The sequence below is a fragment of the Argiope bruennichi genome, chromosome 9 (assembly GCF_947563725.1).
Source record: "Argiope bruennichi chromosome 9, qqArgBrue1.1, whole genome shotgun sequence".
Lineage (NCBI taxonomy): Eukaryota > Metazoa > Arthropoda > Arachnida > Araneae > Araneidae > Argiope > Argiope bruennichi.
The window spans coordinates 7,501,203-7,523,536 of record NC_079159.1 but is presented as its reverse complement, the minus strand read 5'-3'; the positions used below and the strand labels follow the sequence as shown (position 1 = coordinate 7,523,536).

General features: G+C 29.0%; 1 protein-coding gene across 1 annotated transcript in view; it reads left to right on the top strand.

Annotated features, from left to right (window-relative positions):
- Positions 1-22,334, top strand: part of LOC129983763 (integrator complex subunit 6 homolog) — a 186,514-nt gene that overhangs the window by 98,378 nt on the left and 65,802 nt on the right. The window contains exon 2 of the mRNA XM_056093385.1: positions 3,393-3,499. Within this exon, the coding sequence (XP_055949360.1) occupies positions 3,393-3,499 (107 nt within the window). The remainder of the gene's footprint in view (positions 1-3,392; positions 3,500-22,334) is intronic.

The window sequence follows — 22,334 nt, the reverse complement described above, 5'->3', positions numbered from 1 at the left end:
AGATAAAATGTAGATAAAATAAATTATAAATACGAAAAATATTGGAGTAGGTCTTGAGGTGTCGCAAAGACGTTAAAGTTTCATAAAATTGATTGTTACATTTTAAACTTTTTTTACGAAATAATAAACTTCTGATTTTTAATTTGTAATAACGCGGAAAAGTTGCCTTTTGGTATAGATAAGATAAATAAAAATTATAAAAAAATATCAGAATATATCTTGAGGTACTGCAAGGACCTTAAAGTTTCATAAAAACACACTTTTTGCAACTTTTTAAGGATTTTTGCGTGCCTCGATTATGAAATAAAAGGCTTCCATTAGGCATTGTCATATAAATAAAAGTATAAAAACAATTTAACTATTGCACTGGCATGGCACTGAGTTGTAGCCGGAGCGGTTGTTATTGAGGTAAGGCGGAGATTTGTCTGCGTCCGATGACAAGGACAGAGCTGGTTTCAAATCAGTAGCTCTGCCGAGTTCAGTTGAGTTGGCGTCTCCCCTATGTTTATTGTGTAACTGATTTGTTAGTTTGTGCTTGTGTGCTTTGCTGTGAGTAAAAATGGCTCAATCTAAATTAGTGAAGACAAGATAAATATAGGAGTGTTTTATTTTTTGGGAAATGTAATGCTTTGCTTGAAGTTGAGCACACTACTGACGAATCTAATGCTACTGTTATATTAGACATAAAATCAAAATTGCTTCAGAGAAAGATCCTTCTGTAAACGAAATGTGTGACACTTTAGTTCCCATAATAGAACAAATATGGTCAAGAGCTTCTATTCCCGTTGCTTCTAACAAAAGAATTTCACAAATGATAAAAGCTCATCATGCTAAATACAGGAATTTATTAAAGTCTAAAAGCAGAAAATGATCAGAAAAGTTTTATTTCAATCTCACAGAATTTAGAGAAGAACCTACACGTTGATTCAACATTACTGATTTTTATTTTAAAAAAAGTTCCATTTATGGAATAAAAGGTTCTAAACGATCAATGCTCTAACAGGAAAATGTTTATAGGTAATATTGATATTGCTACCACAAGCGCTTTGAGGAAGAAAGAAGCAAGAAAGAGTAAAGAACTACAGAGAATATTTAAGTTTAATTAAGAACGGGCAAAAAATACTAGCGCATCAGAAACGATTACTGGCGACAATGGCAACGCTGAAGAACAACAGTGTTCTTTACATAAAGAGGCAAGCAAACCAGATTTATCAAATTGATAAGAAGCGATAAAGCTATCAAGTGCCTGTGCGGTTTAATATTAAGTTAAAGCTTTCTACAGAAATCATCTAAAGCTTATCCAAATAGTATAGGGAGGGGACTCGGTTATCGGCTTTCCCTGGCTTCCTTGCCGCATGTAAGCAGTGGAAAGAGTTGTGAGACTGGTGGCCGAATCGGTTCAAAATGTCTGTGGTTCAATCGCAAGAGGAGGATACATAAGAGCAAAAATTGACTCGCATGTGAATTTTCCAAAATTTAATTTTAAAAAACTGTTTAATGTGGACATAAAGTAGAAACAAACATTTTGCAGCTGTAACATTTGTAATCATTAAGGATACAGAAGTAAAAAACGCAATATTGGACATAAAAAATATTTTTTTTTATTACTATACTTTGTAATTAATAATTTTTTTCCAATCGTAATGTTTATATATGCATTTAAAATCACCTTTTGTAGCATTATATGAATGAAAAATTCACAAAAATATTTTATAAATTTTTTATAAGTTTAGAAGTTTATAAATTTTATATAAGTTTAGAAGTTTATGAATTTTTATAAGTAAGAAAGTTTATAATTTTTCAATTTTTTTTACAAACATTAAGCTCTTTTCGGCACCTATAAATACTGTTGCATTGCAACCAAATTTTTAAATATTGTTTTGAATCTAAAAGGCAACTTTCCCACACTATTACCAAAGTAAACTCTAAGAAAAAATTTTAAAGGCCCTTTTTAAAAATTTCCAATTTTTCAATTTTTTTAGAAATTTCAAGCTCTTTGCGGCACTTTAAGATAATGTAGTATAGCAACCAAATTTTTTAATATTGTTTTTGAACCTAAAAGGCAACTTTTCCGCACTATTACCAAACTAAAAATCTAAACAAAAACTTTTAAGGCCATTTTCGTTCCACCCTAATGTACATCTTTCTTTCTATCAAATAACAACAAAATTTCACAAAAATCTGCAATATTGGTGTCAAGAATGGAGAATTCTTTAAGCTGTTGAGTAGTTCAGGAAAGTCTTTTTATTTACCTTCCTTTCTACCTAATGGATCCAAAATTCCATTCCAATATACAGTACTGGTGACAGAACATCATTTCATTCTCTTGTCTTGGAACCAGAATGGACGGTTATTTAAGCTTTTGAGTAGATAAGGGACGTCTTTTTATTTACCTTCCTTTCCACCTAATGCATCCAAAATTTCAAATCAATCTACAATGTTGGTTCTATTAGAACGTCATTCCATATTGCAGAATCAGGAACACCTTTGGAACCAGAATGGATAATTCTTTAAACTTTTTGATAAATGGAAGCGTTTGTTAAAATTCTCGTTTTATTTATCTTCCTTCCTACTCCTCCCCCCCCCAATTGGATCCAAAATTTAATGCCAATCTACAATATTATTCCGTAATTCTACTTCTAGTTGATTTCTTACGCAATTGGATAGATATGAAATTCCATTTCTTTACAATCTAAGAAACTACATATTTCGTATGGCAGAAAAAAAAAAGAATTTCATTATCCTCAGTCGTTACGATTCGAATTATCACATTCACATCCTCGCAAATTTATAGACTGATAGACAGAAAGCCTTTTGGTAGATTGGCTCCAAAATCTGATACATATCTACAATTTTACTGATAAATCTATATACTTAATCATCTGTCTATATCTGTTTTTTGAACAATCAGGAATAAGTAGATGCGAGCAGACAAATTGACAAATTTCTTCCAAATTATAATAGGATTCAGAAAATCAGACAGGAAAGGACACATAAAAATTTTATGCCTGTAACCCATTATATTTTTTAATTATCGTGTTCACAGACCGTCTAATAGACGGATAAAATTCCAAAAAATATTTTTTTGAACATAGGGAGGTATGACCAAAGAGATTCGTCAAAATCCAGCGATTGATTTTTTAATGATTTATAATACATTTGGATAGAGTACTTTATATAATAGAAAATTATAACCTAAAAACCAAATATAAAAACCCAATAACCGACACTAAATCATGGAACTACTGGGTGATAAACAACTGATTTATTAACTGGAATGTGTGAAATGTGTTGCTGAATAAGGCCATTCAAAATAACCGGCCCTTTGACAAATTTCTGAATCAGTCGACCGTTGCATTTGCTTTTAGTAATTAAATTTTCTTCTTTTCCAGCTGGTAGACGTGCACGTGTACGTCGTACCTTCCGCTGAATGGATTGAGCAACGGAAACTCGCCAAAAGAGACATTATTGATCAAGCAGTTTCGTCTGGTTTCGTCAGGTAAGTTTCATTCATCATGCATGCTATTATCCTTTTACTGCAGCATTTTATTTATTACAAATGTCAATACATGTTTTAGATGCGTTGGCTTACAAAGTGAATGGCCACGAGATTGGTTAGCGAATGAAACATACATGTTCATAGTTACAAATCATAGTTGATATAGTTAAGGGATTTCTTTTTCTTTTTTTATTACTTTAATGAAATAAAATTGATGGATATACGGTTGTATGCATATTATTGTTTAAGAATGTTTTAGAGAAAGATTAGATGCAAAACTGATATTCTTAAACCGTCACATAGGGTTGTCCTATTTAAAGCAATTTCTTCCAGCGTCATAAGAAATGGAGAATGGAATGAATTTAAATTTTTATTTTCATTTTTCTTAAGGAAATTGATTGAAAATATGTGGAATGACGCTTATTATCTTATTCATAACGAGGTCCAGAATTTTTGAAATGAAATCGCAGTCCTCCATCCCCTTCTCTAAGAATGCTTTACATTGCTGTGATAAAACAATTCTCCCTTAAGAAATAACAATAAAAATTATGATTCCATGACATGTATTATTTGGTTTTCGAGAATCTGTTATGCTCACATCCATAAATCTTACATCCGTTGCAGAACTTACGTCTGTCAAGAATCTGTTCGTTTAAAATTGCATGATGATTTAATATTCTAAATTATTTAGAATTACGATGATTTTTTTCCTCTCTAGAACAATATTTAGGTGTTTTTTTTTGGAAATCCAATTGTAGAAACTCTTTTTAACCTTGTTTCGTATCATCAATGATAATACAGTTTCCCTCTAAAATGGATTTTAAAATTATGATTCCATGGCATGTATTATTTTATCTTCAAAAATTTGTTATAATTTCATCTACTAATATTACATCTTTCAAGAATACTTTGATTTAAAATATATGTTTTGATTATCTCACATTAATATTCTAAATTATTTAGAATGTACGTTGATTTTTTTTTACCATTAATAATCTACAGGATTTTTGAAAGAGATTCGCACTTGGCTCTCTTTCACCTTTAAATCCTACTGTTGTTTTTAAGCAACAAACAGTTTTGTTTTCTAAAGTATTATAATACTAAAGCTCTACAGTCTATTGTGTGCCAATGGAAGAAAAATCATTGATAATTTTTCATTTGTATCTGGAAAGTGTTGCGCGCGTGTGTGTTTACACTCTCCAAGCCAGAACATTTGATGTAGAGCTACCTGGCACACGTACATTTTGGAGTGTGGAAATGTGCACCTAGAAGCGGTTTTACACTACGTGATATTTAATTTAATAATAGTGCGGATGATACACAAATTAGTTTCATAATAAAGAACATAAAGCAGGTATTGATTTAATAATTGTATAATTATACAGTAATTAATTTTAAAAATTATAATAATACAATTATTAATTTAACAATTTTATAATAATATAATGATTAATTTAATAATGCTAAAATAATACTATGATTAATTTAACAATGTTATAATAATATAATGATTAATTTAACCCTTAACTGGGGACGTGCGATCTGTGAGACCGCTAGCGAGGGATTTTCTGTCACCCCTATTCTATTTCTAGCTCAATTGAATGGATTGACCCTGTAGCTTCCTGTTTTGTAACCTTGAATACATGTGCACTTTTTCAACCGATTTCAGCAGATGCTTTTTAAAATAATTCAGTTATTTCTTCGAGCGCGGTCTCTAAGACCGCATCTCCCTGTTAGTGTCCCAGTGATAAACAAGGCTTAGCAGTTGGCGCTAAAACTTGGGCCCCAAAATATCATCCAGTTTACTGATCCTATAATGAAGCAGTACTCCAGACACTTTTAAATGAAGAATAAAGTGATTTTAGTGATAAGGATAATTGTACAGAAAAGTTTTTCGATGAAAGTTTGCATTCAACTGATTTTAATACGTATGTTCAAACATAATTAATTTTTCTAGTGATAATGTATTTTGAAAAATTTATAAAATATATTAATATACCAAGAGATATATATACAGAATTTATAGGTTGATTTTTATACTAGTTCTTAACCTGTATATTTTAAATGCCCTAGAAAACCGTGTTATGAAAATCACACAAGCCGATAAAAAAAATTGCCAATATTACCCATTGTCATTTTTTTTTATTTTTCATATAATTGCTGAATTGTACGCTATATTGTCTTCTATATACATTCATATACTATAAAAACAAAATGATTTAAACAGTAAAAAGTAATATGCTTTTTCAAGAATATTATTTATTGTAACATGTCATTTGAGAAGAAAATGTATGTTCCAATGCATTTGCGTTTTTCAATGATAATATATTTCGGAAAATTTCTGAAACATGTCTATATATCAAGAAAAATATCTGCAAAATATATTGGCAGTTTTTCATACTAATACGTTCATTAGAAAACTTAATTTGAGTGTAAATGAAATGCGGTCTTGTAGGCCGCACCTCCCCAGTTAAGTCCTAAAATTTCACCTCCCCAGTTAAGGGTTAATAATGCTATAAAAATACAATGATTAATTCAATAATGTACCATGTTATAATAATGTAAGCATAAATAGCATAATGGTAAGCATAATAATGTAACATGTTATCATAATGCTATAATTTAATTTAATAATAACTATAATTTAATTATGCTATAATAATACAATGATTAATTCAATAATGCTATATTAATGCAATGATTAATTCAATAATGTAATACATAAGGTAATTGCTGTATTTTTAAAATACCAAAAGTAGAGTTCTTCGGGAAACATTTTTGCGAAAACAGTTCCATCTCAAAATATGTATTTTGGAATTGGTTCGTTACTACATAACTGCTTACAAATAGAATCATACTTGACAATTGCTGTTACGTTTGAAATTAATTTGGCACTTCAAGAGGATTTAAATTTCAAAATAAAGAATTTATTCTAATAACGTTATTAAAGCGGTAGATGCAGTGTCTTTTGGGAACGTGGGCTGACACTCGAGAACGCCAATCCTGCGCTGCGTAAGTGAGATGCTACCCGAGGGACTGACTGGGAACAGCGGGAACATTTTAATGCGAAACAAACTTCTGCAATTAGAATTTGAAAACATGCTTTCACGATTTTACAAATGATTAATTTTGCTTCGGTCTTTCTTTGTTTCCAATGGAACAATGGAATATAAATCCACAAGGAGCTATGAAACAATGCGTAAGAATTTTAACTATATCTAAGGAATTTTTCGACAGTTGATATTTTAGAATCGCATGATAAATTCCTGTTATATTCTTGTATTTCCTTTCTTGTATATTAAATATAAGAAGATAAAATAATAAAATCATCGAAGGAGTCAGTTTTGAGATCTTGATAAGCTTCGCATTTAAATTTCCTAACGTCTAATAAAAGCGTTTTAAAGTTATATCTGTCTGTGAACAGGGTGATTGAAACGAAACAATTTCAACTTCTTCGCACACAAATTTCTGATTTATATCAAATTTTGAACGAAAGTAAGAGAATTTGTTTGTGTGCCCCCCAACTCAAAATTACCAATAGGGAGGTTGAAAACTGGCATATGACTGTCTGTCTGTTCTTACAGATGTGAGGGCGATAATTCGAAAACTTAGCAAGCTAAATAAATGAAATTTGGTGTACGATCTTGGTCCCAAATTTATAAATTTATATAAAATTTTTAACCTAGTCGGCCGGCTGGAAGATATGCAAAATGTCTACTCGATTCATCTTTACTATATTATGAACCTAAACACAAAACATATTAAATCGTGGTAATAAACCAGAAGGGGTGGGGGGAATAAGTCGCAAATTTCAGTAGATATTCATATTGGCTTTTAGCATACCCTTCTTAAAATTTTGTCTAAATATTTAAAATTTGTTTTTTTTAAGATTAACATTCCATTCTAAATTCGTGGAAAGATTTTTATAGGATAAAAATCTAGGGTATTTAAATACTTTTTGTTGAGAGAAGCGTAAAAAAATCGTCATCAATTTACAAATTATGAAATATCTGGGAAAAAAACACAGAGAAAGATTTCTAAATTCCAACACAATTTGAGAATCTCTGGTTTAGAATATAAACAAATGTCTTTGTTTTTTATCTAAAAATTATTCGAATTGAAAAAAAATGTATTTTAAATTAAACATATTTTACTTTTCATTTGTTTTTAAAAATAGTTCAAATTAAGAGTATGATCCTTACATTCGGGAAGTTCGGAACATTAACTCTTCTGTAAATGTAATGTACATGAAAAAGCATTAAAAAATGGAAAAATAAATATCATTAGCCTTGATTTGCTTTTACTCCACGTGCCTGTCAAAGGCAGACGCTGGAAGAACCGACCAATAATTCAGCAGTTGTCCTTATGTTGTCGTCATGACAGCATTTTTTAGAACACAAAATCTATCGCTCTTTGAAAACAAACTGCCTATTCATTGCTGACCATCTTATTGATTGAGAAAAGCCATTTTGTTCTTCTTTTTTTTTTTTTCAAACTTACTATACTCGGCATCAGTAGTATCGTCTGCATCTTTTCGGAGGTTTCCCGCCTAAATTTTGTTTTCTGTTCTCCATTCTGCAGTGAGAAGGTAAGAATAGTTTTTACTTGTCATGCTCCTATGTGATATGTTTTCTGCTATCGGAAATCACATGTGTTCAAAAGACGTTGCGAGATTACAGTTTATAAAGCCTTTCTAGAAATATTCGATTCATTTCTTAAATTAAACTTCACAACATTTTTTCATAATTATTGACTTTTATTCTATCTTCTTTGCAAATAAAAAATACAAAACTTTATATAATTTTCTGAACATTTAATCGGATACTTTTTAGAAAACTTCATGTACAATTTCATATGTGGAAAATTAATGTAATTTTATAACAATGGCATTAAAACTATAATTCCATTTAAATGCGTAATCATAGATTCTTCCTTAAAATGCAGCCATTTCTTTTTTATGTTAAAAGAACACTGCCAAAGTAATAATCCTAGATAGACTTACTCCATAACTTAGAGTTAGAATTAAAGTATTCTTATTCACAGGAACAGCTACTGACCATAAAAGCAACTAATTCCGAGTTTGAAGCATTTCGAAATATGCAAAAGCAGAAGGCTTAAAACGAAAGTTCTAAAAAACTATGATAAGAGAAGAAAGTAGAATTCAAATTCTCGTGATTTTATTATGCTGATTCACACCCATGTTCCGTTGTAAATAACATTCATTACGTAATTGCGTTTGTTATGTAATTTTTTCCTAAGTGTAGTTATGTTTGAAAACCAAGAATTATCAAATTGAAGAACTCAGTCCACTTTTCCACATATCAGCAAGATAATTAAACAATATAAAGTATTATCGCTATTAAAGGAGCTATACTTATTAATTACGAATTTTACTCTCTATATGAATGCAATAAATACTAAATCTACGATGAAAATGTTCCAAGGTTTAAAAAAGGGGGATTTTTAACAAATGCTTTTCGTTTTTTTTTTTTTTTTTTTTTTTTTTTTCTTTGCCATCTAATATATGCTTATTTTACAACAAACGTTTCCCTTTCTTATGAATCATTTTTTCCGTTTTCCTACAATGCTTTAGAATGATTATATTTTAATTCTATAACCTTTGGATCTGCATAAATACTTGTTGAGAAATTCATGCTTTGGAAATACTGCGCAGTTTTAAATTATTGTAATTCATTTTTCCTTTTTTTTTAGTAAGAAAAACAAAAATATCTCGCATTTATTTTGCTCGAAACCTTATATTTCCTCATATAGACAATTTTTTTTTCAAAATTAAATTTTATTTAATCAAATTTAAATTAATTTTCTAATTTTCATCCATAATTTTATTTTATTTATATATTTTAGAGTGTATACTAATACACAGAAAAATAATTTTTTTTAAAGCCAGTTGTTTTACTTAAAACTATCAGGACAAGAATGTATTTTAATAATTTTTTTAATAATTAAATTTCTCGGGCAAAATTGCAACACAATAGAAAGAAAGTGAATGAATGTTGCTCAATCAATTCCATATAATTATTATTAATTGTCATTATAAAACATTAATAAGTGCCATAAAATAACTGTGTTATCAGCGAAATTGTGACTATTTACATTTATAGCAGGCATAAAATTTTTTGATTATAACCTATCAAACAATTTGCAACTTTAGATAAACTTATTAACAAATGTGTTTAAAAATGTTTTTTTTTAATTTCTTTTTCTTAATCTGACTGCAAATATTACGAATATAATTTAAAGTATTCTTTCTATGTTTATATAATACTAAAAATAAAACTGATTCATATTCTACGTATGTTATATCTTAGGTAAATTTTTTTTCAAGTAGCATTTCAGTTAAAAATTGTGTAAAAAAAGCCAGCAACTCAAACTATGAAACGAGTTTCCATTTGGCAATTTGTTAAATTCATATCGCATCAAACATCACTGCATTTATTATCTAACGGCATGTTATCTAATGCAGGGCTGTGATGCTATTTTTGTTTTCTTTTACTGAAAATTGGCAATAAATTCCAAAATTACCTTGTCATTATGCTTTAGAGTTTTATTATATTATCATGAATTGACTCGATTCCTAAGTTCCTCATAGTTATTGAAAATGCAGATGAAATTATTCCATTCTCTCAATTTGAATATTATTTGATACTTGATATTATAGAAAGGGACGGATTCTCTGATTCAGAAAGATTATTCAAATTAATTGTTTTTATTATTTCATAATGGGCGCCTACCTCTTTAAAACCGGAAATATTGTTCATTTTTAAATTTAACATCTTTTTAATTCATATGTAGTCGTTGATCGTCTAATGAAATAAATAGTTAAAAAAAATCTGAAATCCTCTGTAATGCAGGGACTCGCTCAAGCAGATTGCACATGCAGATTAAGCTTTTCTGCGCGTACGTTCATACTGCAAAATAACACGTATTATGTCTGTTCAAAGCTATTTTCAGATTAAAGTTCTAGGGAGGTTTTTTTTGTCTTCGGATTCAACTTTTCCTCATTCAAAACAGACTGTATAAAAATAAAATATTTTAATACCATAATTAAATAATTTAAAATTTATAGAAAAAAGATTTCTTGAATGATGTACATTATTGAATTTTTTATTTATAAATTAATATACTTTTTCCCGTCAAAGTAGTAAGTGGTTCTTGTATTGTAAGTAATGGCTTGTAAGTAATAGTCTGGGATTAGTTTCCTAAATTTTTGTTATCCCATTCATGCTACATTTTACTACTATTCGCGAATTACTAAATCGCGACCATTTTCTACATCAGATCTCGAAAAGTTTTAAGAATATCCACTTGAAATTTTGCGTGTTTTAGTCTCTTAAAAACATTAAATTAATATAGATTTTTAAACAAAAAACAAATTAACAGAAATTATTTCGTTATGTTTAAACCCTAAATATTATTTAGAAAAAAATATGTTTTTGAGTCGTGGACGCCTTATAAACTTAAAACAGAATCAATATAATTAGAATAGTAACGAAATATCACGCCTACATAGCAATAATAATAATCTGTATATTTTCTATTTTTCATTATTGTAACATTAAATTAAAAATTAATTTTGAAACTAAGTATTTATTTAAAATTACTCATTATAACAAATAAAGATGCCAATATTTGTAACTAAAGAACTGAAAGTAGACTGCAATTCATAAACGAAATACTGCTATCTTTTGATGGAAAAAACCGGGTATCTTTGAGATTCTGGAAAACAAAACAATCATTTCTTACCGACATTTATTATATACGACTATGCAAACATCAGAAATTTTAAAATTATTATCTAACCCGCATGAACATGTTTATTCTAATTTAAAGGACTCTGAACTTTATCCATTTAATTAATACATTTGATATTAGAATAAAAATTACCCAAAATATAGTTAATCTTTTAATGCAAGGATATTAGGATTAAATATTCCATATCTTTTGTAGTTACTCTAATTTCTTTTTGAGAAACGTTCTTATTTGTTTTCAGAATGGCTATTAACAGTGTTCTTCTGGTAAAATCGTAGATACGAAATAACGATTTCAAGAATTCGACGTTTCTATTTCATAAAATATTCATTTAAACACAGGTTTAATGCACGTTAAATCCTTCGGGGCCGAATATCTGATAAAAGAGATGTTAAAAGTTGTATAAATCAGGCGTTGTCTTCGTTATCTAATTAAAGCCCAAAACTATGAATATCCGCAACAAAATAATCCTTGTTAATCCTCATCTTTAAAAAAATAGTTTGAGATATTTTTGTATTATAATTGTGTAATTTGTTTTTTAACCGTAATATATTGACTTATGTACTAAATTTCATTATTTAAATGTTCTGAAATACGAATAATAAAATATACAAATTAAAAATAATTATTGTTCAAACTTATCAATAGTTGGCATTACTATTAATTAATTTAGAATACAAAAATAAAGATCAATAAATATCACATTCCTGCCTTGCCGAAAACTTTAAATTAATATTATCGTATAAATTTATATTAAAATTCTTATTATTATTACAGAAATATTTTATTCTTATTATTACAGAAAAAAATTAAAGCTATGTTTAATCCGTTTCAAACAAATAAAGATAACATTTAGTAAATTGAAACATAATATTCGTAATAAATTCCATGAAGCATACTATAATTGTAAAATCTCTCAATTATTTTTAGTTTTAATTTTAAAATAAAAAAAATAAAAATTTCGAATGATTTTTTTTATAACCGATTTATTAAATTTTGATGCATCTATTTAAATCTCATTGAAAATTTATATTATTACTTTATTTCGAAATTTTTCCAATTATACTTATATTCAAAATTTCAATCTCTATAACTATGTTATAAATTTTAAAGATGATAATTATTTTGTTTCATTTTAAGACTTTTCTAGGTTTAATAGATCAAAAATGACGCTTAATTTTGTCTATAACTGTACTATAAAATTCAAAGAAAATCTTTTTCTAAACGTAGACATGTTCTATAAGTTTATCTCTATGCTATGTTATAGACCTCACAAAAAAAATAATGATTTTGTTTGACCTTGCTTTTTCTAAGAGTAATGATGTTCTAACTTCAATGTATAATTATTGCCATGTTATAAATTTTAACTAAGCTATAGAAAGAAAAATAACTATTTATAATTGCGAATGTTTCATACACATCATCTAATTTTTGACTTAATAAAAAATTTAATAACGGATTGAAATTATTATTTTTAAGTATAAAATCTGTTTCTCATTTTTATGTTCTCATAAACAGTGTACACAGAAATAGCATTGTATTCTCAATTTAGCCGGAAAAATCAGTATCTCGAATTATGTTTGTGCGCATATGAAAATGATGATAGAAATTTGCATTGAGTTAAATCAATGAAATTTGGCATGTAGATATATTATGTCCCTAGAACAATAATCCGAACCATAAGAAAAAGCACTTTTCAAAATACATATTCAATTTTCTTCACTAGTCTTTACAACAACAAAAAAAAAAGCCTCTTATTAGAAACGATTTTTAAAAACCTGTTAGCATTCATTTGCAAAGAACATTTTTTTTATTGCCACATTCATTTATCTGTTCTTTGACTCTCACTTCTAAAAAATATTAAATATACCTTTAGTATTACTTTTATTTACATATGGGTCGATACTCCTTTCAATGAAACCATTAAATATTTTTATTTAATATTTATCATTGGCATGACTAAAAAAAAAATTTTTTTTTTAAATTGTGAAAATTATAGAAAAAGGAATTTGCAATAAAATTGACGATAACGAATATGCAAATTTTCAAAATGGTGTAAAAATTCTGTGTGTTTTTTTCCGGATAATAGCTTGTGAAGTTTTCGGGAAGAAAAGTCCAAATTAAAAAAATTTAAGGAAAGAGAAAAAAAATTTTTAAAAAATAGAGACAGACCGCCAGCGGAGAGTATTAACTTGGATATTTTTCGAATATTTTAATTGATACTGATTGATAATGTTTGATTGCATATAATAACAATTACGCGTTACCAAATGTAATAAATTATATTCCTGTGGGAAGTTTGCCACAAACTGGAAGAGAAAATTCTCTTGATTTCTTCCTTATTATTAATAAGATATAAAATCATACTGATGGAATGATTTATCAAGTGAGCTTCCAGGATCTAAACGAGGTAATTTAAAAGATGATTAAGAAAGGCGGTATATGAAAAATTAATTTTCAAGCTCTTTCCTTAAATAATAATAATAAAAAAACAAAAAACCGAATATCTAGTCTGAAACATTTTAGCATTTTAGACTTGATTCGTCTAGCTTGATTGCAACAGACGTTGCATTATGTGTGTAAAGATTTTTTTTTCTGTTCTCTGCCTTTTTATAAGGTGTAGTTAATAATTGACGAATCAGACAATATTTTCACGGTTTTTAGACTTCATCGTCTGATTAAAACTGTAGTCCCGACAGGTTGTTTTTTTTTGGGGGGGGGGGACTTTCTGAAATGTGGATATCATTTTGATCATGCAAACAAGCATTTTAAACATTCACTAATCAATCAGAAAAAAATCAATAATTAAAAAAACAGAAAATCGAATACCTAGTTTCAAACATTGTAGCATAATTGTCTTTTAGATTTGATTCGTCTCGCTTGATTTCAACAGACGCTGCATTCTGTGAGTAACAATTTTTATTCTGTTGTATGCTTTTTTGTTCGGTATAGTTAATAAAAAACGAAACAGAAGATATTTTTACTTTTTGGACTTCATCGCCTGAGTAAAACTCTAGTCCCGGCTGTTTTTTTTTTTTTTTTTTTTTTTTTTTAAGCTCTCTGAAATGGGAAAATCATTTTGATCATGCGAGCATTTTAATCATTCATCAATCCATCAAAAATTTGATGCACAACTTCATCATCTAAAGTGTAGATTCGCATCAAATTTTGAAACTAAAAAGTTACCATATTTAAATTCGCTAATTCAAAAACACAACGATTTACATAAATGAAATTTGGTTTGTAATCTCAAAGCCTAATCAGCTCTCCTTGCAAATGTCTAATGAGCCCTTCTGTGCAGTGGCGATATCAAGGGATGAGTGAATGAATGAATTTATATAGTTTCTCAGTTCGTTTCCATTGTTGATATAAATATTTCATTCTGGATTTTTCTTCCATAGTTGATGATCAAGGTACGAAGATTCGACTTTTTTTTCCCCTTATGTAGCTTTCTATATAAAGTACATAATTTGTTTTATTAATTTTTTTTTAATTTTGTTATAAGATGTAACTTCAGAAGTAAGCAATGATGCCATTGCTTACTTCTTGCATCAGTATTTATCCTTATTAAATACAGCAGTATTTATTTTTATTAAATACAGCAGTATTTATCCTTATTAAATACAGCAGTATTTATCCTTATTAAATACAGCAGTATTTATCCTTATTAAGCAGTATTTATCATTGCAGCAGTATTTATCCTTATTAAATACTGCTGTTCTTTTTGATAAAATAAGTTAATGTATAGAAATACATTACCTCTCTTCTTGTTGACTGACATTTTGCTCTTTTGTTATAGCACACTATTTTTTTTTTTTTTTTTTTTTTTTTTTTTCGATTCAGAGAATTTTTTTATCGAAAACTCTTTTTTAGAAAAATCTGAAATATTAGGCAAATGATGACACATATTCTTCAGTACTTACAAAAATATCTTTATATTAAATGGTTCTATTTTCATTTGTATATTTTAATGAACATGTTTCATTTCAATAAAAATGTTATTGGATTAGCTGAAATTTAGACATTACCTTTTTTAATTAAAGTTCAGACGAGACGATGGAAAATAACAGAGACACGAAATAGAAAGAATAATGCAAAACTTCTGAAATAGAACGAACGAGTTATAATTAACGAGTTAGTTAAATATGAAATTTAAAAATAATTTATTGAGATAACTGTTATGAACATGAATAAAATATTTTATTAAAATTTTTCGCAACCATTCATTTTAATCATCTGTTCGCAAAAAGTGACAAGTTATCTAAGATAAAACAGCATTCGTGTTGTTGCCCATAAAGCGCAATCATATTTTGCTAAATAAAAGGTAAATAAAAAGCATTTCAAGATAAAAATGAATATCTTCAAGGAAGAATTTTTTTAAATTTATTATGGGATTTAATTTTGTATTTGATTCTATATTTTTTTATTTATTTTTATCAGCAACAATATAGTGTGGCAACAAAAAAAAATTATAGTTTACTTTTCTAAAATTCTATCCAAATGAATTTTTTTTACTTACACTCAGAATGATTTTAATCAGAAGCGCTATCCTTAAAATGCTTGGTTTAACCATTTCTTCGAAGCCGGAATATAGCAATTTTCCTAGAAAAACAATTTGATTAAAAAAAAAGGTTGTATCAGATTTTGAAAGTATGCCATCAGTGAAATGAATTTAATTTCAAAATCTCACCAAAATTGCATCAGATTTTTTTATTATTATTATTTTTATTTTCTTTAACTCTTTAGTCGTTACGAATTCTAGGTGCAAATAAATAAACTTTGCTTCTATGGAAAAAAATACAGACTGTATATACATTTTTTTAAACGGTTTTAAGTCAAGTGAATGAATTTTTTACTTAAGATTCTAGTGCTTGAAATGTTTTATTCATTTGTTCTTGTTTTTAAGGATGGTTCCAACTCTAATTGCTATGCTTGCTGCAGAATTAATAAATACTTGATTTTTTTTTCACACATCTTGCACAACTTTCTGTGGATCATTAAGTTTCAAAATTGCAATTATTCTGTGCTCTCCAAAAAGTGCAAATGGGCAACAGTTTATAAATTTATTTTTAGTGATTTACTTATTTAGTGATTAATATCTATTCATTATTTTGTAGTGATCTATCAGAAATTTTAAATATATTGGACTGTTACTAGTTTTCCGGTGGTGGTGATGTTGTTCATATATTCCATGAATTTAGATGCATGGCTACTTGTTTTGTCTTGAAAGAGTTTTGCCAGATGTTTGATTTTAGAGATGAAAATTCTTCTTTAAATATTGGCAACAAAATGTTATTTTTGATAATATGAAGATTATATACGAAATCAGGGGGAAGTGGTCTCCCTAAAACTTTCTCGCAGGCTCTATAATAAACTTGTCAGGCCAGAGAACGCCTCACATGGCATTGGCGTACAATAGTTACAAAGTATCAATTGTTGATGTGAATTTAACATTTTTACTGAAGATATCCTGTTATCCTTGAATTTAATTCCTGGCATGTGCTAATGGTATCCAAAAACGGAGTTTTTATTTTAAACACGTTTTCCGCAACTAATTGAACTGCATGTGTGGTCACAAAATCCCATATCAAATTTGACATATTTAAGTCATTGCGTTTTTGAACCGAATCTTATCTATCTTGCTCTCTTCGTTTTATAGTTATGGTATTAATTTATAATCGAACAGACAGGCCTAACCAAAGGCGTTTTTGAGTTATCTTAGTCACAGACAGACAGACGATCGGACATTTTCCAAAAATGTAATTTTCGAATTTAGGGAATTCGAAAATGTGGAGATTCTTCAAAATCTCGAGTTCGGACTTTTTTTTTTTTCTTTTGACAATTACTATATTTTCTTTGTACTATGTATGCAATACGTATATATATATATTCAATTATATACTATGTTTTGTTTTTAATTTTCTGTGATATTCGAAACGAAAAAATACCATACATCCTTTACTGTCTTCATTCGTTTTGAATGTAACTACTTTACAGCATCTTTCTAAAGTTTTAATAGAATTACATCCTGTGCAATATTGCTAAATAATAACTCCTGCGTCATAAATTCTCAACCAAATCATAAATTCTGTTTAAAATTCCAGCCCCATTTAAGACAGTTAGAGTGAAATTTTAATAAATAAAATCAACAATATATTTTTACCAAATGACAGCAAGATGTATGGAAAGTTCTCACGCATCAATATTATGGCTATAATAGCACTTTTAAATCTATTAAAGGCTGATATTTAACCCTTTTGTTGAGCTAATTAATAAAAAATAATTCTCATTACTCATTTTTACGCTGATAGTTGAGTAATCGTCAAAAATGCTTTATCTGCAGTGCCAAACCCACTTCTTTATTGCCTACCTGCTGTAGACGACAAGAACATAAAGAAACCTCCCTCATGCTTTGCTCTATTTCACCCGTTTGGTTAAGACAGACCTAAACCACCCACTTTCCCAACAACACAAATTTTACTAATTGGATGTACGAAAACACTGAATTCTGATTTATCGAGGAAAAAGAGGGTTAAAAGCATTAGCATGGGCAATGGGCTGATCATAATTGCATCACGTTTCAAAATGTAATTATAGGAATATCTATCAAGCCAAATAGACGGACAGCACAGATTCTTTGACCAGAGAATTAATTAAAGCGTAATTGGAACTCTTTATATATATATATAGTTTCTATTTTGGTACAATAAGAGAAATTATGCAGATATTCTACAAAAGGAAAACTGAATCAGTTCGCAAAACAGTTTTAGCAACGAATTTGTACAATTCGGTAAATTGTCTACTCTTTTATTTATTTAGATTACTGCCGTTTGTCATTTATTTCATAGAATTTGCATAACTGATTTTTTTGTTGCCGTTGTTGCTAGAATCACAAATAATATGTAATATTATGCAGGAATAATAGAATTTTACATTTGCTTGTGCATATTCTGTAGAATTATGCAAAAGAGATATATATTAGAATGAGACAGTTTGGGCCATTTTTTTTATTGTAAAAGTATGGTAATTTAATCGATGCCATTTTTAGAATAAAAACATTCCCATTTGTTCGTTCCGTGACATGCAATGACTAAAAATATTTCCAAATGAATCAATTCAGCATTTCCATTTAGAACTTTATTTCATTGGAAATTAACCCTTAAGTTCACAAATTTATTTATTATATAAAAAATTAGTAGAGGTGTATATAAAAAATTAGTAGAGGTGTTTTCCTTTTTTGATCGAAGCTTGGTTAAATAGTCATTTTTTTTCTTCTTTCTATTAAACTATTGCTTTTCAATTGGTCTTTACTTTTCTCTCTTGATACTCAAGGCAAACACAATATCCTGTTCCTGTTAACTTCAATTCAATATTTTTTAAACAAATAATATAATAAATAATGACATTAATTTTGAGTTTAATGAAACAACAAAATAACAAGTGATCTAACCAGATTTAAGTGTAATGATTGCTTAAATCTTCACATTAAAGTCCAATCTTGAAATAAAAATTTTTTAATAAAACCGACTGTTGAAGAAGTAGGAACAAAAATCGTACTTTTGAATTGTGATCAAATAACAAAAACATCAAACGCCCAACTTCATTCTGATTTTTACACCACAAAGACGCTTGATGCATACATATGCGTAGCTTATCCAATAAATATGTGAAATCTTAAAATTTTATTTTTAAAAATTTAGTAATTTGTTTGCTTGGTTTTATGGCACAAGATTTGATCAATCTGCGTCAAACATTCGTTAGACAGAAATTGAGTGAACATCAGATATATTTATCCTACATTCTTTTCTATTATTCTGAACTATCCTGGAATTCTTCGGAAATCAAGCTTTTCAGCTGCCTCATCGTTTCACGTTTTATTGCATCCACATTGACCCATACCATGACTGCATGACTATTCATATTTCAGAACAAAAAGAAATCCCAGGAAGCTAAATATGATGAGTAGGGTAGATTATTTAGCATAGTAATCAATTTAATGCCGATAATCGAACAATCACTATTGAATGTGATGACATGAGACGAACTTTTGGCAGAATGTTCGCAATCAAAATTTTTTATCAGAAATCGGGTGCATGAATAATTTTTACTATTTCAGTCCTATCCTTCAGTTTCCTACTTTCAGCTTACTATTTTCCTACTTTATTCTGATAGTATGAGTGCTCTAGAGGCCCTCAGCCATCCTCATACTAAAACACATCTACTAGCTGTAGATATCCTTCATCTTTGGAGAAATTTGCAAACTCGGAACTATCAAATTTTATTTTGTTGGTTACCTGGCCACGTTAGCATTGTTGACAATGAATCTGCCGATGCTGCAGCAAAGACAGCATCCACTTCTCTACAACGAGCTATTCCGTACACTGATTTCAAAAAATATATTTCTCAACATATTTTCTGTCTATGGAAAGAATCATGGGATTTGCAGATTTCTAATAAACTGCATTCTCTTCAGCCTGACATTACTGTGGCCTGTTATTCCACTGCGCGAGTTGAACGTCAAATTGACACGGCTTCGCATTGGCCATACTCGTCTCACACATAAACATCTTCTGTTTGGTGAGCGATGCCCAATCTGCATTGCATGCCATGTTAATTTGACTGTCATTTATATTGTATCTGAATGTCCAATTTTTAATCCCCATCGATTACGTTTATTTGGTACATCATCTTCAAATATTCGTGACTTGGTGGGAGAACATCCTCATCCAAATATTTTTACTTTCTTGAAAGAAATTGGTATTTTCCATTTTATTTAACTAGAAATAATTTTATCTCCACATTTATAGGTTTTTTTTACTTTAACTTTTTAGAACTTTACTGTATATCTTTTATTTTCAACCATATGTTTGGCGCAGCATAGCCAGATATGGCTCTTGTGCCACAAAACCCAAAATAACTAAGTAACCTACTTTCAGAAAACTATTAATAAGAGATCAGAAAGCCTAAGACATCATGCCCATTCGATTTTTTCGCCAACATATGTGGTAGATCGTCATCTTGACCTTGCAAGGCCCTTCAATATTTACGAACCTCATTCAACCTCATGCTGGATCCACTTGAAAAGAGCTATTTTCTTCAGTGTGTTCTCTCTATGAATAGCGTTCAGATTTATAATAAACTTCCTGAGAGCTTTTAAACTTCCAGAGAACAAATTTCAACAAAAAAATTTTGATGCACTTGATGTATCATCCGTTCGTTGAAAGCACTGATTTTTGTTTCATCGTCAACAAGAGAAACCAGCGGGACTGGTATCCCCGGAACGTTATCGCTTACATCCAAATAAAAGTGATCATCAATCAGTAATTGTAAACTATGAAAAAAGGAATGACTACTATTTGTGCTCAGCTTTTTATGTTCAGAATGTGAGGGTTTTGTTCTTCGTGTTTTTTTTGTTGTTGTTTTTTTTCCTTCCAATTGGTAGGAACCAGAAGCTGACACAAAACTACAAACTTAGAAGCAAGATCATACACTAAATTCCATTTATTTAAATCGTTGTATTTTTCATTTATCTCGCTTACGTACGTCACATATACATAGCCATTTTATCCGCAGTGGCAGATCCAATGGGCACCGGGCTCCATGTGAATAGCGGATATTTAGTAGAATCCAGTTTTGAATCCAGGATTCTCCGGCAAGCTACTATCAGGCGAACTAAACTTTATTAGGTTGCTTATTACTTACTCTTCGAACTAAACTGTTTTTGTTTTGTTCTCTTACTAAGTGTCTTACTTTCCTTTACTGTTAACTTCATTTTAAAAAGATTTTACTCAAGTACAAAATATCTTTTTGATTGCGCACATTTCAAACATTTAGCGATTGATAAAATATCCATAAATGTGATATTTCAAACCATTCATATGAAATTTATATTTTTAAACTTATTTGTAGATAAAACTTTCTCCTCCCCCGGAGTCTTTATACTAATAAAAGGAACCGTGTGTGTATGTGTGTGTGTCGGCCTTCTAAATAAACCACTAAATCTAGAATCATCAGAATTCGGCATAGATATACTTTAGAATATGAAAATATGCATCTGGAAATGATTTTTGATCATTTTAATTAAAATTTAAGTCTAAATTTCAGCAATAAATCTAATTATAGCAACGAAATTCGACTCGTTTTCACTACTTCATCGTACGTTTAATAGCTCAATTTTCTTCCATTTTGAAAGCTATGGAAGGAAGATTCCGCTCATTATCAGCGCCATTTAAATATAAAATAAGAAAATAAAATTACATTACCACAAAAGACAACGTGCAGTTTTAAATAAATCGTCCACTGTGATATCATAGGGACTTGAAAATAAACCACTAAATCTAGAATCATCAGAATTCGGCATAGATATACTTTAGAATATGAAAATATGCATCTGGAAATGATTTTTGATCATTTTAATTAAAATTTAAGTCTAAATTTCAGCAATAAATCTAATTATAGCAACGAAATTCGACTCGTTTTCACTACTTCATCGTACGTTTAATAGCTCAATTTTCTTCCATTTTGAAAGCTATGGAAGGAAGATTCCGCTCATTATCAGCGCCATTTAAATATAAAATAAGAAAATAAAATTACGTTACCACAAAAGACAACGTGCAGTTTTAAATAAATCGTCCACTGTGATATCATAGGGACTTGAAAATAAACCACTAAATCTAGAATCATCAGAATTCGGCATAGATATACTTTAGAATATGAAAATATGCATCTGGAAATGATTTTTGATCATTTTAATTAAAATTTAAGTCTAAATTTCAGCAATAAATCTAATTATAGCAACGAAATTCGACTCGTTTTCACTACTTCATCGTACGTTTAATAGCTCAATTTTCTTCCATTTTGAAAGCTATGGAAGGAAGATTCCGCTCATTATCAGCGCCATTTAAATATAAAATAAGAAAATAAAATTACATTACCACAAAAGACAACGTGCAGTTTTAAATAAATCGTCCACTGTGATATCATAGGGACTTGACTCCATTAAGATTTATGCGCACAATAAACGGAACACGTATAATATGGCTTTCATGTGCGTCCCTATTTGATG